This window comes from Sabethes cyaneus, chromosome 3 (assembly GCF_943734655.1).
Source record: "Sabethes cyaneus chromosome 3, idSabCyanKW18_F2, whole genome shotgun sequence".
Taxonomy (NCBI): domain Eukaryota; kingdom Metazoa; phylum Arthropoda; class Insecta; order Diptera; family Culicidae; genus Sabethes; species Sabethes cyaneus.
In genome coordinates, this window is record NC_071355.1 from 113,029,900 (window position 1) to 113,043,996 (window position 14,097).

Genomic DNA, 14,097 nt, shown 5'->3' on the forward strand with positions numbered 1-14,097 from the left:
ATGTATGTATGTATGTATGTATGTATGTATGTATGTATGTATGTATGTATGTATGTGATGACAATTTGCAATTTTGAAATTTGCAATGAAATTCAAGAAAAGTGAGAAACATGTCAATTGTCTGAAGTTTTTGAAGCCTCTTAGTGGAATACGAACTCTGAAATTAAAGAAAAGAAAAAACTTTTACCGACTAAATTCCACTATTTAATATTTATTCGCAACAGATACGTATACGCTTTGAAATAAGACACTGATGAAGCCTGCACGTCGTAGGTGAACTACGTATCTGTTGCAAATAAATATTAAATAGTGGGATTCAATCGAAAAGTGTTTTCTTTTTTTTGATTTCAGATTTCAATTGTCATTTTCTTCACTTGCTGTTACTCACAATTGTACAAGAAAAGCAAAAAGCGAAGAAAAGCAGTTTATTTAAGCATGTACGTATAGTGGTGTATAGAATCAAAAATACTAGTGAGTTGATTTTTCCAAATAAATTTGTACAAATTCTGCGCATCAATAGATGCCCTTTTCAATCAATAGATACTAGAGCTTAGAAATGTTATATGAAAAATAGGAAGCAAACGTTGCACGGTAGAAATTTTGTAAGATTTGTTTTCGTTAGTGATATTTTAAAGGACATATGTCTTATGTCATGTATCATGTTTTAATAAATAAATCAAAAAAAGACAAGCATCGATCGTATTTCCCATTCTCAAGCATGTTTATGGCGCAGCTTTGGCACTATTTTCCGAACTCATCTTGTTTTCCTAACCCTCTAACATTGTAAAAACGATGCGATCAAGCTAATGACTATCTTTTCATGAAAGTACATTCAAAAGAAGCTTAAGTTTTGATTTTCATGCAAAAATAATTATCTGAAGGAGTGCTAGCTAAGAAATAGTTCCATTTCTCGTTTTCATATCTAATGCTCTATTCAGTAATTTTTTTCTAATTCAGATATATTGCAAAATTGAAGCCAAGCAAACCAATAGTAAAATTTTGAGATCAATCATTTTGTTGTAGATATCCTTTTTCTTCAAAAGCGAAGTATAATAATAATTTTTCTGAACTCTTGTTTTTCAAAGATGCTAACTTTTGAATGCATGGTATTAATATCAAAATATCAAAAAATCAGAGGGGTTGTGTGCAAGACACGACTGCATATATAGGTGACGCAGGACTACGTAAGTCTCTTTGTAGTGATAGTAGCATGTATTCATGCTTGTAATCATTCGATTCTTCATGTATACATACTATATGCAACATATATACATGCTACATGCGTTGTGTGTAACATTTATCAAAGTAGTAACATTGCATACGTTCAATTCTCAAAAGATTGTGCATTTGAAAACAATTTAATAAAGTCAAAAACACAAACTATTACTTTCCTGCTACCTTACTGAAATTAAAGATTGTTTTTATTATCCATGAGTCTTGGCATTCCCCTCAGTGTATGCAAGAGGCGCGCGCAAAAATCACCACACACTTCCATTCCTAGCGACAGCAGAGCGTGCGATGGCGTATACACCACTGTCTAACGTCCCGCATGTGCACTGAAGTTTGGATTGCCTACTTTCAACACACACCCTTGCTTTGAATCACCAGTGAGCGGAATAACGAGGGAGAATAACTCTGCTGTGATCGCACCGCAGTGAGCACTTCTGCGAAATAAGCAAGCAAGCAAAAACTGCAATTTGATAGTCCTCTAAGCGTTGTTGAATGGTATAGGGTAATTGATCTTGAATGGACCTATTTAACGCTTTTTAACACCAGCACTCGCACTCCTGCTCAGTTTACTCGTCATTTATAAATAATATGTGGTGATATTACTATTTGTTGGAAAGTATCACCTTTTTTTCTACATTATCAGTACTTTAAAAATGTATAATTGATGAAACTTTTATTAAATATATCGTTTTTAGCCAAAGCCTATTTTTGATCTTGAATGGACCCAACATGATCTTGAATTGGACCTATTTTTGATTTTGAAATGGACCTAAATTTGGATTGTCATAGTTTCTTCCATGTAAATGAACAAAATAATAACAAAGAACTTTTTTTTAATAGTACAACTATACTACTGCTATTTATTAATAGGACACAAGGTTGAACAGCTTTTACCTTTCTTATACTCTGTTAGAAAGGTATGAAAGTCGGTTGAAAAATTTGAAATCAGTCACAGTCGCCGAGGGTCTTGTTTTTATGTCAGCCCAACAATTGAACAATGTTTCAGTGACTTGATATGCGTTATGTATGTATCTGTGTGTGACATTTGTATATTGGAAATTTATTATTACCTGTTGTTCAGATATGGTTGAAACGATTTCTACGTCATAAAAAAATTATGTCGCCTATTAGTTTCAAAAATTTAAACCATTCATTAAAAATATGTAATATAACTTGTATTAAACGTAGTTTATTAAGTACAGTGGGGTTCGAGTTTTTATTTAGTGACTACATATTTCGAAAGGTCAGACTTTTACTGACGTAGGACTACGTCTTACTGCAAAGTATCTAAAGGTTTGCGACAGCCCCTGTCGAACATTTTGAATATAAAACCGTTGCAATCGTGAAAAATTCGTTAATTAGTGGTAATTATTCAATTTTTGACACATTTATATGCAATTTTTTCAGTTAAAAAATGGTCTAGATTTTGCCACGGTTTCGATTTTGGCAACATAGGCGACACGCATTTGTTGTCAAATTCGAAATCATACTGTAAATGGTGGTTGAAAAAATTAGACTTGGTAATTCTACTAGGTTTAAACGTAAGGTTAGATACAAGGTTTTAATTTTAAATGATAGTCGATGAAGAACTGTACCAGATATAAAATAGGTGAACCTTCCTATTTTCTATCTGGTACAGTTGAATATTTTAGATCTCAGGGTCACTCAATTTCGGTGGACAAGGAGGTATTAATTTTGTCAAAAGTCAGAGGGGAGAGGTGCTTAAAGAAAACTTTACATCCCCAAGAAAAAAATCAGAGGGGTTGTGTATAAGATGCGACCGCGGATGACGTAGTACAGCGTTAGTCGAGTTGCATGATTTTGAATATTTTACTAAACTGATTTTTAATCGATCTGTCAATCGATCAAAAGGTGATGTGAAGTCAACCTGCTTACTTATCGGCGGAATATAAGGTCTTTGCCAAATATTTTTTAAGTTTTTGTCACCCCCCCTTTGGAAATTGGCTTGAAAAATCGGGGGGCTAAAAAAAATTTGTAGGCTATGAGTATAAAATCAATTGTCAGTATGCTCTACAGCCTGAAAAACTCGAAAAATGAGTGTACTTAACACTTCTAGCACGAAACAGAAATGGAAATTCGAATTCGTAGTTTCCGAAAATCGTCCAAAAAAATTCTCTCGTTTTTGTCTTCTTTTCGTACCTTTTTGCATGGAAAATAATAACGTATATATTAAAAGCAAGAACAGATTTGGCCCTTGCCCCTACGGCTCCTTGAAGATAGTCGTTCAAAAAAATCATGAATTGCGGTACCATGGATTGGCGCTGGGGGCTTATCCGAATTGAAAAATTCCAAAACGACATGAAAGAACATTTAATTATCTCGTGTTTGATCCATCCTTTTTTAGAATCCGAACAAATAACAAAATGGCGACAATTAATACATAAAAGTATGGCTTTTAAGCGAAAAAATTGACTTTAAGCATTTCTAAAAAATACAAAAATTACAATATCAAGAAAAGGATGGGTCAAACACTAGATAATTTTGTTGGCTTTCAAACAAAAAAAGAATCATAAGAATTGCTTGAGCCGTTCTTGAGATATTTATGGTACCGACTTTCAAAATCTGGTTTCGAGAAAAACGACGTTGAAGTTTTTACTCGTTGTTTAATCGCTCCAGACATGCGTGGTACAAATAGCTGTAACTTTGTCAATATTTGGAATTCATGCAAACGACTTCAAACACATATGGTCAAAATGTTAATCTTTCGAAATAATCAATCAAAAAATATAGGTTTTAAAAAATTGAAAAGGTACTATGCCCCCTTAACAGAAGGCAGTTAGTATCCCTCTTATCTTTTGATCCATATTATCTTTTAATCAATGATGGTTAAAATTTTTGTACAATACCGATTTTGTACAAATTAAGTTTATATTATTTTAGGCATAACATGACATATGTTAGCTAACTAATTAGGAAGACTTTTTAGTTTCAAAACTAGAGGCTACAATATACAAACACTATGAAGCAACTACGAAAAAGGATGAGTGATAGTTAGTTTTATCAATATAATTAAGTTTTTATTTAGGCTATAAATCAAGCCTACTTTCAATATCCCGTGCTTATAGATTAATTATAAACGGAGATACTATAGTGACAACAAGCAGTTTTATGGAATATACAACGGCGTGTTCGTTGGTGGTAGGCAATGATAGCTACCGGCAGTGATGTCTCGGAGCGCAAAACTAGGTCCATTCTAAAATCAATACTAGGTCCATTCAAGATCAAAAAAGGGGGTTAACATTTTTCAAGAATTTGAAGATTTTACTGGTTTTACTGAACTTTTAAATACCTAAATTGAAATTACACATATTTTAGCATGATTTTAAGAGTATTGTTTTATTTCAAACCAGAAGGGTTCCGGGTAGTAACAGTTTGAAAATACTCTATGGTGACTGCCAAAACGCTGAAAAACAGCTACTTTTAAATACGCGGCAATAAAGTAGTTTTGGCTATAATTTTAATTTAATTTTAGTATATTTACGTTCAGAAATGATTAAAGATAAACATAAAAGCTAAATACAGTACAAAGACTTGATAATTATATCCTAAAATTCTTATTTAAAAATAGGTCCATTCAAGATCAGAATTCGACTAGGTCCATTTCAAAATCATTTACCCTACCTTATTGATGCATTTAATAAATCAGTCGTGTTTTGTAGCAACATTTGACAATTTTAAATACGCAGAAAGCCAAATTTGAAACAAACTATGGATTAATAAAATGAATAGCCTACACATCAAATTTAACAATGCATGCCTAAAGGTTATACAGTGGACTCTCAGAAAACTCAATCGATTGGGGAATGGGTCGGTTAACTTTTCCGAAATATTAACTTTTCTGAGTAGTTCTAAGAGTCTTTGAAAATGATAAATACAAAAGCGAAAAATATATTCTCGGATACACATTTTTAAGTATCTGAAAGTTGTAATCTAAAGAGAGCAAGATATTATGAAATAATACTTAGTTCCTTTCAGTAAATTTAAAATAGTCGATTATACTAGTTTACTTTTGATTTTTTGTAGTCTACGACAACGTTTTGACAATGTTCGCGCTTATTTTTTGTTCCCTGCTGTTCATTTATTTTGCATTTAAAATTCAATTTGAGCGCTTTTCCAATATGTTATCAAAAATCCCGAAGCAACTATGTGCCCGTAACATTCCTGTATGAATAAACGCTTTAGACAACCAATAAATTCAAACTCTTAGAAAAGTTAAGCCAAAAATTAACTTTTTAGAGTGTTGCATGCGAGCTAATATTCGCTAACTTTTCTGAACAATTAACTTTTTAGAGAGTTAACTTTTCCGAGAGTCCACTGTACAAGCAAATCATTGATTATTACAGGATGGACTCGATTATTCGGATGAATTTTTTTTTTCACCCGAATAACCGAGTCCTAACTAACAGTTTATGCAATTTGTAATTTATTTCATTATACACTGTTATAACTGTTAAAAATATCAGTTATGTAAGTATCGGTGCAAGTTATTCCTTAAATGTGAAAAATACTTTTATGACATTTTGGAAAGAAAGTACTGCCAACTGCAACTGAAAGTACTGTAAAATTAAATCAAATGCATATTTATGCATGGGATCTTATAACAATTCTGTGAATAAAAATGACTCAAGTTTTTATTATTAATAGTTATCTACAAGTATAGTTTTTTTAATTAAAAAAAATTGATTATTTTAAGAGTGCCAATTCTTTTTTTACAGATGGCTTAGCTTTCTGGTTATTATAGGTTATTACATGCCTTTCGGACCACAAGTTTCGTTCAGAAGTTAGTACAGAAATTTTTATTCACACTTGAATCATTTTAGCACCCTACAAACAATAATTCAATTGATCGAGATACCATACCGATTCCATTGGGCTTAGTGTTGAGACTACGAGATCTCAATGCTCCAAAAATTACTTTCTAACAGTCTCCTCTAGCTATGGTTCGAAAAAACGACGACTGGCTTGTTGTCATTCTTGTACGACTTGTACCTATATATCATCATACCAAGTATGCGTAGAAGATTGAACGATTTTTGAGTTGTTCTTATTTAATTATAAGATTTAAATTGAAACTATTTCAAAGATCTCACTTTCTAAGAATTTTTTTGGTAACTCAATAAAATAGGAGAACATTACTGCCCATAAATGGAAGACAGTCACATCTGCAAAAACGTGCAACTACGAAAAACGCTGTTGAAGCCACGACAATTTTTCTTTAATATTGAATCGATTTTGGAAACAAATCGTCCAAATCGTCATAAAATCACTTGAACGTACATAACAGAATACTTTTACAAGCAATTTGTTCACAAGTGACCTAAAATTTGTTACAAAACTTAGAAAAACTGCCGAAGTTACTGATATGCGTTTATTTGTGCTTGAATAAGCAAGAATAAACGCATAACAGTCACAGCATGCCTTGATCCTTGCGTTGTCGGTGACTCGGCAGTATTTTCAAGACCACGTGTCGTTATTCAAAATGATCTTTTTGACTCAAATCTCGTCCTGGCCTTTTCTCCTTTTTATTGTAATTTGTTATCTTGAGTTTACAGTAAGGTCGCATGATGGGGTTTGTTTAACCCTTTATAAGGCCGTGGCAATTATTTTGCCACCAACGAAAAATATTTGTTTTGCGTCTATAATGACATCAATATAATTATAGAAGCAAAATAAAAAATTTTTGTTGGTGGCAATATAGTTGCCACTGCCTCATAAAGGGTTAACTCAGAAGCTGGTCGCTTTCCTGTGTGTCCGGAACACTCCCAGAACTTGTCCGAGTATGACCAATGTGATCCTGGACACTATATGTGACAACAAATGAACTATTTCAAACTAGTTTAGCAATTTCGAGTACCGACTTAGAGATGCCACATGTTGTATTTTAGTTAAATTCAGAAACTGATCCCCGTAGAGGTATCTGGAACATTCACGGACATGATTAGATGTGGCCAATGACGTCTTGAACACTTTATACGACTACCAATAGTCTAGATTTGCAAATCCGAGTATTTATAGATGTCACATAATGGGTTTGTTGTGATTCAAGGTGCTTCTATGTTGAAGTCTCATATATTCCGGAACTAGTTCTCACTGTAACTTCGGAATCGTACATCCGATCCAAATTCTCCTCAATAGTGTTCTTCTAGGCCATAAAATCTTCCGTTTGGTAGTTGCTGCAGTCGAATCGGTCCAGGCATTTCCAAAAAACAGATGCTTATTGATATGTTTTTACTACTGTGACTGTTATGCGTTTATTTGTAATATGGGACTGACATAGTTTGATATTTTTTTCAACATTTTGGGAACAAACATAATTTTTTTGTTTAAAATATTGAAAGAACAGTTAATTTAAAGATGATTCCCAGGTTTATCTCGAAAGTGGTGAAAAGTCATATGGGACTGTTATGCATTTATGGGCAGATTAGCAATTGCAATTATTTGTATATATTGATTTTGATAAAAATAAAATAATAGTTCAATATCCTACATTTTTATTTATGAAATTCGCGGTATAATAAAAATTCTTACATTAGATGGATTAAATCAGAGCCTTCGTGTTTCTTTAACTCTCTATCTGGTGCTCCCCACCGCCTTTTGGTGGGCTCCGTACATATTCAATAATATGTACGTGGGATTCAGAATTTGACAACAAATGCGTGTCACCTATGCCTATGCCAAAGTTGACATCCATTTTTGATATGAAAAATTGAATATAAATGCGTTAGAAACTGACTAAATATGAATAATCAACGATTTTTCTACGATTGTAACTATTCGAGAGCTATTTGAGTAAGACGTAGTCCTACGGCAATAAAAATATTATTTGAAACACTCTATAACCACAAAATGTTTTCAAGAATATACTGAGGGCATCATTTTTTCGTCATTTCGAACATGTATGCGAAAACTGATAAATATTTCAGCATCTTTTTGGAAGTGCAAACCTATTGAAAAATTTAATAAAAGTGGGTCAAAAATAGTTAATACATAAATAATTTTTTACGATTGCAACCATTTTATACTAAAAAATCCGACGAAAGCTATCAAGCCGACGCATGCAAGTTTTTGACACCCTGCGGTAAGACGTAGTCCTACGTCCATAAGAATATTACCTTTCAAAGCATTCCACAACTACAATTGTTTTTTCATGCACTTACTGATGTTATCATTTTGGGTCATTTTGAACATGCATGCGGAAATTGATTGATATTTAAGCATATCTTTGGAAGCGAAATACGTCTTGTTGCCAAAAACGAATATGTACTTTTGTTGCCAAAATCGGTCCGTGCCAAAGTCGAAATTCCACTGTATTTTATAGGCGCGCGAGAAAACTTTAAACTTACAAAAATCAGCATAACGTCATGCTTCTATCGGCAATACAATTTGATTCACACCCTGAATTAGAAAAAAAATCTAGCAAAATTTTAACGGGTTGCAAGTTTTTTATCGTCCTTAATTGTTTATAAAAACATGGTTATCGCGGTCGTGGCACCTGGGTACAAAAAATATGCAAACAGTCTATTAAATACCTTTCTAAGTTTTGACTGAGATATGGCAATTTGAATTTTGCGGTCAAATTGACCGCACACCATACAGACAACCTGAATTTTTTCTGCACAGACAGAATGTGAATGCTCTGCTGCATCGAAAACGAAGCGCCAGTGAAAGCTCTGCAGTGTAGTGCACGCCAGTGCGATTTGTGGTGAGAGAACATACGGGCTCTTGAGTGGCGTATTTGTTGGGTGTGTGATTCTAAATTGCACCGCTGTTGTTTCACGCATACACAGCTATACACTTTGTTTGCTAATCCCTTTAAGCAAGCGTTCGTTTTTTGCGCACCGGTGCGACTGTATCGATCTCCGCAGTGTAAGAAATACACTTACATATTGGTGTTGCACCTCAGTGATATGCCAAGACTGCCTACGGGACAGCGTCAGCACCGTATCAAGCAACACGGAGCTTGGTTCAACTTGCCGATGACGAAGCCGAACAGTTCCCCATAGCAGCGAAAATCATAAGGAACCATTTTTATGTCGACGACGTTTTGTCCGGTAAAAATTCACTGGATGAAGCACTTGAAGCGCAGCGCCAGCTAACAACATTGCTAAAAAGGGCTGGTTTTCCAATTCATAAATGGTGCTCAAATTCAACAGCATTTTTAGATCTCATACCGGCCATTGAACGAGAACAATTTAACAACGATAATCACTTGACTAAAGTTCTAGGTTTATTGTGGAATCCAACGACAGATAATTTCCTACTTGCTGGAATTGTTGAGCCAGGTGACGCAGCCAACCAACATTGGCGTAGCTAGAGGGGGTGCCTGGGGTACCAGGCCCCCTCCAGAATTTTGCAGGCCCCCTCCAGAAATTTTCCTCATTGTAATTGAAAAACCGGAAAAACATTCAGTGTATATATTCCCACCGCGTTGATGTTTTCCTTTTTTGCTAGGTATCGCAAACGCGTAGTTGTTGTCATCGTTAGTAGCCGTCAGTAACCTGATAGCCACCCCGGCTCATGCTGTTATACGACTGTTTATAACAGTTTATCTCCATTCAACTCGATCTTGGGCCACTCGTCGCCAATTTTCCAGTCTCAGAAGTCTCAAATCACTTTCGACTTGGTTGTGCCATCTTCGCACGTTAAGTTTCCCTGTTCCTGGTGCTGATGTAGCTGTTGAAAAGAGCTGTTTCCGTCACACTGCCGTCCGGTATCTTTACGAAATGTCCGGCCCACGATAGCCTACTGACTTTCGCCAGATGACAATGAGAATCTCTCCAAACAGTTTCTGTAGCTCGCGATTCATTCGTCTCTGCCACTCTCCGCTTTCAGTTTGTTCTCCGCCAAATATTGTCCGGTGTGCCTCCCGCTTCCGGCAAGCGACGCTGTGAACAGTTACCGTCCGTGTGAGGCACGTGTTTGATTTATCGAGCCTCTTTCTTTCATGTATTTGGGCTTCGACGCACTTATGTTTAACCCAATCCTCCTAGACTTCGCTTTCGTCGGACCACCCCCTCAAGAGCGAAGTTGAATAGTATGTAAAAAGGATTCGAAAGTGTTCCCGAGTTACACACGAAATACATCTCTCGATACAATGTAGCTCTGATCATTTGCCCAAGTTTATCCGGAAAACCGTGCTCTTGCATTATCTGTCATAGCTAGCCTCGATCGAGTGCATCGTATCTGCTTTGGAATTAATAAAGATGTGGTGCATGGGCACGTTGTATTCCCGATATTTCTGCAAGATCTGTCGGATGATAAACATCTGGTCCGTAATTGCGCGGGCTCTCATGAAGCCCGTCTGGTATTTCCCTACAAAACCCTGTGCTACCGCTGACAGCCGGCGTAACTGGATCATAATGAAATTTTTTTCGAAAGGCACCCCCTGGGCCCCCTCCAGGGAAATTACCTAGCTACGCCAATGCCAACCAACCGTGGACTAAGCGACGAATTTATTCCGAAATAGCCAAACTGTTCGACCCCCTGGGATTACATTCGCCATCCATCGTTCTCGCCAAGCTGTTGGTGCAGCAGCTGTGGCGCAGCAAGCTAGACTGGGATGATCCCATAGACGAGCAAACTATTCTTCAGTGGAGCGAGCTGCGGCAATCGTTTCACTTAGCAAAACAATCACCGATATCACGACAGGTAACTTTTCATACAGCGGTATATTACGAACTTCATGGATTCGCGGATGCTTCAAATCTAGCGTATGGAGCGTGTTTGTACATCAGAAGCATTTTTCCCGACAACAGAGCGGCATCGCGTTTGCTTACAAGCAAATCCAAAGTTACACCACTTCACGACTTGTCAATCCCACGCAAGGAATTGTGTGCCGCTTGGTTACTAGTCATTCTGGTCGACAGGGTAATTTCCACTATTAGCATTGCTTTCAGGCGCATTACGTTGTGGTCAGACAGCCAGATTGTTCTGGCCTGGCTACGAAAACATCCATGTCAACTGGAGGTATTTGTGCGCAACCGCACGGCACAGATAAAGCAGCTCACTCATGGCTACGAGTGGAGCTACGTTCGTTCTCAACTCAACCCAGCGGATATCGTCTCCAGAGGTCAGCTACCGTTCACACTCAGCAAAAATAAAATGTGGTGGGACGGTCCTCAATTTCTTAACGAGCCAATCATCACGATGGAGGCATGCGAGGAGATTCCCGATAGTGAATTGCCTGAATTGAAACCTGCGATAATATCAACCAGCGTTATCATCGAGCAACAGCTACCAGTTTTTGAAAAGTTTAGTTCATTCCGAATGTTACAGAGAGTCATCGCATGGGTGCTACGCTACATCAACAATTCAAGGAAGCAGAAATCCGATCGTGTACTCGACCGGCGTCTTACGACCAACGAGCTTCATCAATCACTGCTGGTAATAGTACGAGTAATTCAACACACCGAACTAAGAGATGAAATTCGACGTCTTCAATCCAACCTGCCATGTATGCAAATTAGATCACTCAACCCAATTTTCACCGACAATATTTTACGCGTTGGCGGACGACTCACCAACGCGCATCTGCCGGACGAATCGAAACATCAACTCATCTTGCCGCATGCAAGCGCAGTTACGAAGCTGCTCATACGAACCATGCACATTGAACAGCTTCATGTTGGGCCAGCAGGATTGTTAGCGGCAATGAGACAACGCTTCTGGTTGACCAACGCGCGGTTAACAATTCGAAATGTGACCGGTTCGTGCGTGCAATGCTTCAAAACGAAACCATCCAACCAAATGCAGCTAATGGGTGAGCTGCCAAAACAACGTGTATTTCCTTCACCACCGTTTACCATCACCGGCGTAGATTATGCCGGACCCATAATAGTCAAACAAGGATCCTACCGACCGAAGACAATCAAGGCATATATTGCTGTGTTCGTGTGCCTCTCAACTAAGGCCGTCCATTTGGAACTGGTATCAGATCTGACGACCGACGCTTTCATTGCCGCCCTTCATCGATTTGTCAGCCGAAGAGGAATTCCATCTGAAATGCATTCAGACAACGCGACCAATTTTCATGGTGCCAAGAATGAACTGCATCGTCTTTACGAGCTCTTTCGTCAGGAAAGTGAAGTTGATCGCATTGTTCAGTTTTGCCAAACGAAGGAAATTACGTGGCATTTCATTCCACCTGATGCACCGGAGTTCGGAGGTCTTTGGGAAGCTGCAGTTAAATCTACAAAGATGCATCTGAAACGAGTAATAGGAAATGCAGTATTACCATTTGAAGAGTTCACGACTACGTTATGCGAAATCGAAGCCATACTAAATTCTCGCCCGTTGTTTGCAATTTCCAACGATCCAGCTGATCCTGAGGCTATCACTTCAGCACTGTAATGCCATTCTATTTGAATCACATGAATAGAGTTTTCTTGAATAAATCTCATCAATTTTTAATAACCTTCGTTTACTCACGCTGTTGTATTTTGTACAACACGTGTAGGTTTTTCAACGCCATATTGTTATAAAGTTACAAAACGTTGTTTAACTAACGTATATTCTTCAACAAACTTATTGTGTGCAAAATGCCATAATTATTCAATGCATTAATAATTTAAATTGTTGGGAAAATGCTTGCAGCAAAACTATCAGCAAATGTAAAATGTTTAAAATGTATCCGTCTGCTGGTAGTCTAGTAATTCGGAGTCAAAATTAGGGTATTCTTTATAATCAAAGTCCTACAGTTCCTAAACAAGCAAACATACAGGTATACTATTTTCAGCAAAGTTGTGTTTTTTTACTATTTGTACAATTTTGTAGTACATGAAAAAGTCATACAACAATTACAAAAAGAGCAAAAATAGAAAAACTGATTTTACAAACACATATACAATAAATAAGATTTTTCTATCTTCGCTGCATAGATAGAAGGTTACTGTATTTAGCAAAATATCTTGTAATAATATGCTCTATAACTTTGCAGAACACATCAATGTGTTATATTGACACTGAAGAAAAATATTTTATTTTTTTCACTTTTAGGGGGATTAATCAAAATTTGAATTCCACCAAACGATAGAGCTTTCAATTTTAAGAAACTCTTCCAAAACTTCGATAAACTTAAAACCAAGTTTTCCCAGTCAAAACTCTAGTGCACACGTTTTCTTTGGTTTGGGGCTATTGTGCGTGTGAGTAACTGTGTTACAAAAGTTGGCGCGAGTGTTCGAGTGTTAATATCTTTTAACCGGTTAAACCAATTCTTATGAAATTTTGCATATATATTCGTAGTGTCAAAACCTCTCGTTTGATATTAAAATAATTGAAATTAGGTAAATTATCTTGGTTAAAATCATTATAAATTATTGTTAATTTTGGTGTGTTGTATACGGTTGCTCACTGCACTGCACTGGTTGCATTTTCAAATTAAACGTCCAATCAAAAAACCATTCAATAGTGATCTATTAGGATATATTATCTTTCAAATGAGACTGATAGCGCATAAATCGGTTCGGCCATCTCTAAGAAACTGGCGATAATTATTACCTTGTCAAAACAGGTTTTTTAAGCACAACTTTTAAACTACTTGTTTGTTTTCAATTAAAAATTCCTGAAAAATGTAGCGTTTGTAGCGACCCTGCCCGCTACTCTCCCGTATACTAATCCTGCCTGGATCCGAAGGATGAAATCCTGGATCAAATCATATTACTATTAACTTCAACATTTTATTCGATTACCCGCGCCGGTCAGTGACTCGATCGAGCGACGGCGCCGGTAGGGCAAAATACTTCGATGAAAAACAACGCGTTCGGCACCATTCTAGGTTAATGAACGCGCAAGTTTCTTAACCTGCCGCAACGAACAGTTCCCAAAACAAATGCGGGGTTGCGCGAAGTA

General features: G+C 36.7%; 2 protein-coding genes across 3 annotated transcripts in view; both read left to right on the forward strand.

Annotated features, from left to right (window-relative positions):
• The window catches only part of LOC128743575 (uncharacterized), a 551,236-nt gene that overhangs the window by 17,249 nt on the left and 519,890 nt on the right, over positions 1–14,097 (forward strand). The gene's annotated exons all lie outside the window — the stretch shown is intronic.
• LOC128740037 (uncharacterized) lies at positions 7,277–12,600 on the forward strand. The gene is made up of 2 exons (XM_053835546.1): positions 7,277–7,280; positions 10,652–12,600. Exons 1-2 carry the CDS (start codon positions 7,277–7,279, stop codon positions 12,598–12,600), a joined length of 1,953 nt encoding a protein of 650 aa, XP_053691521.1.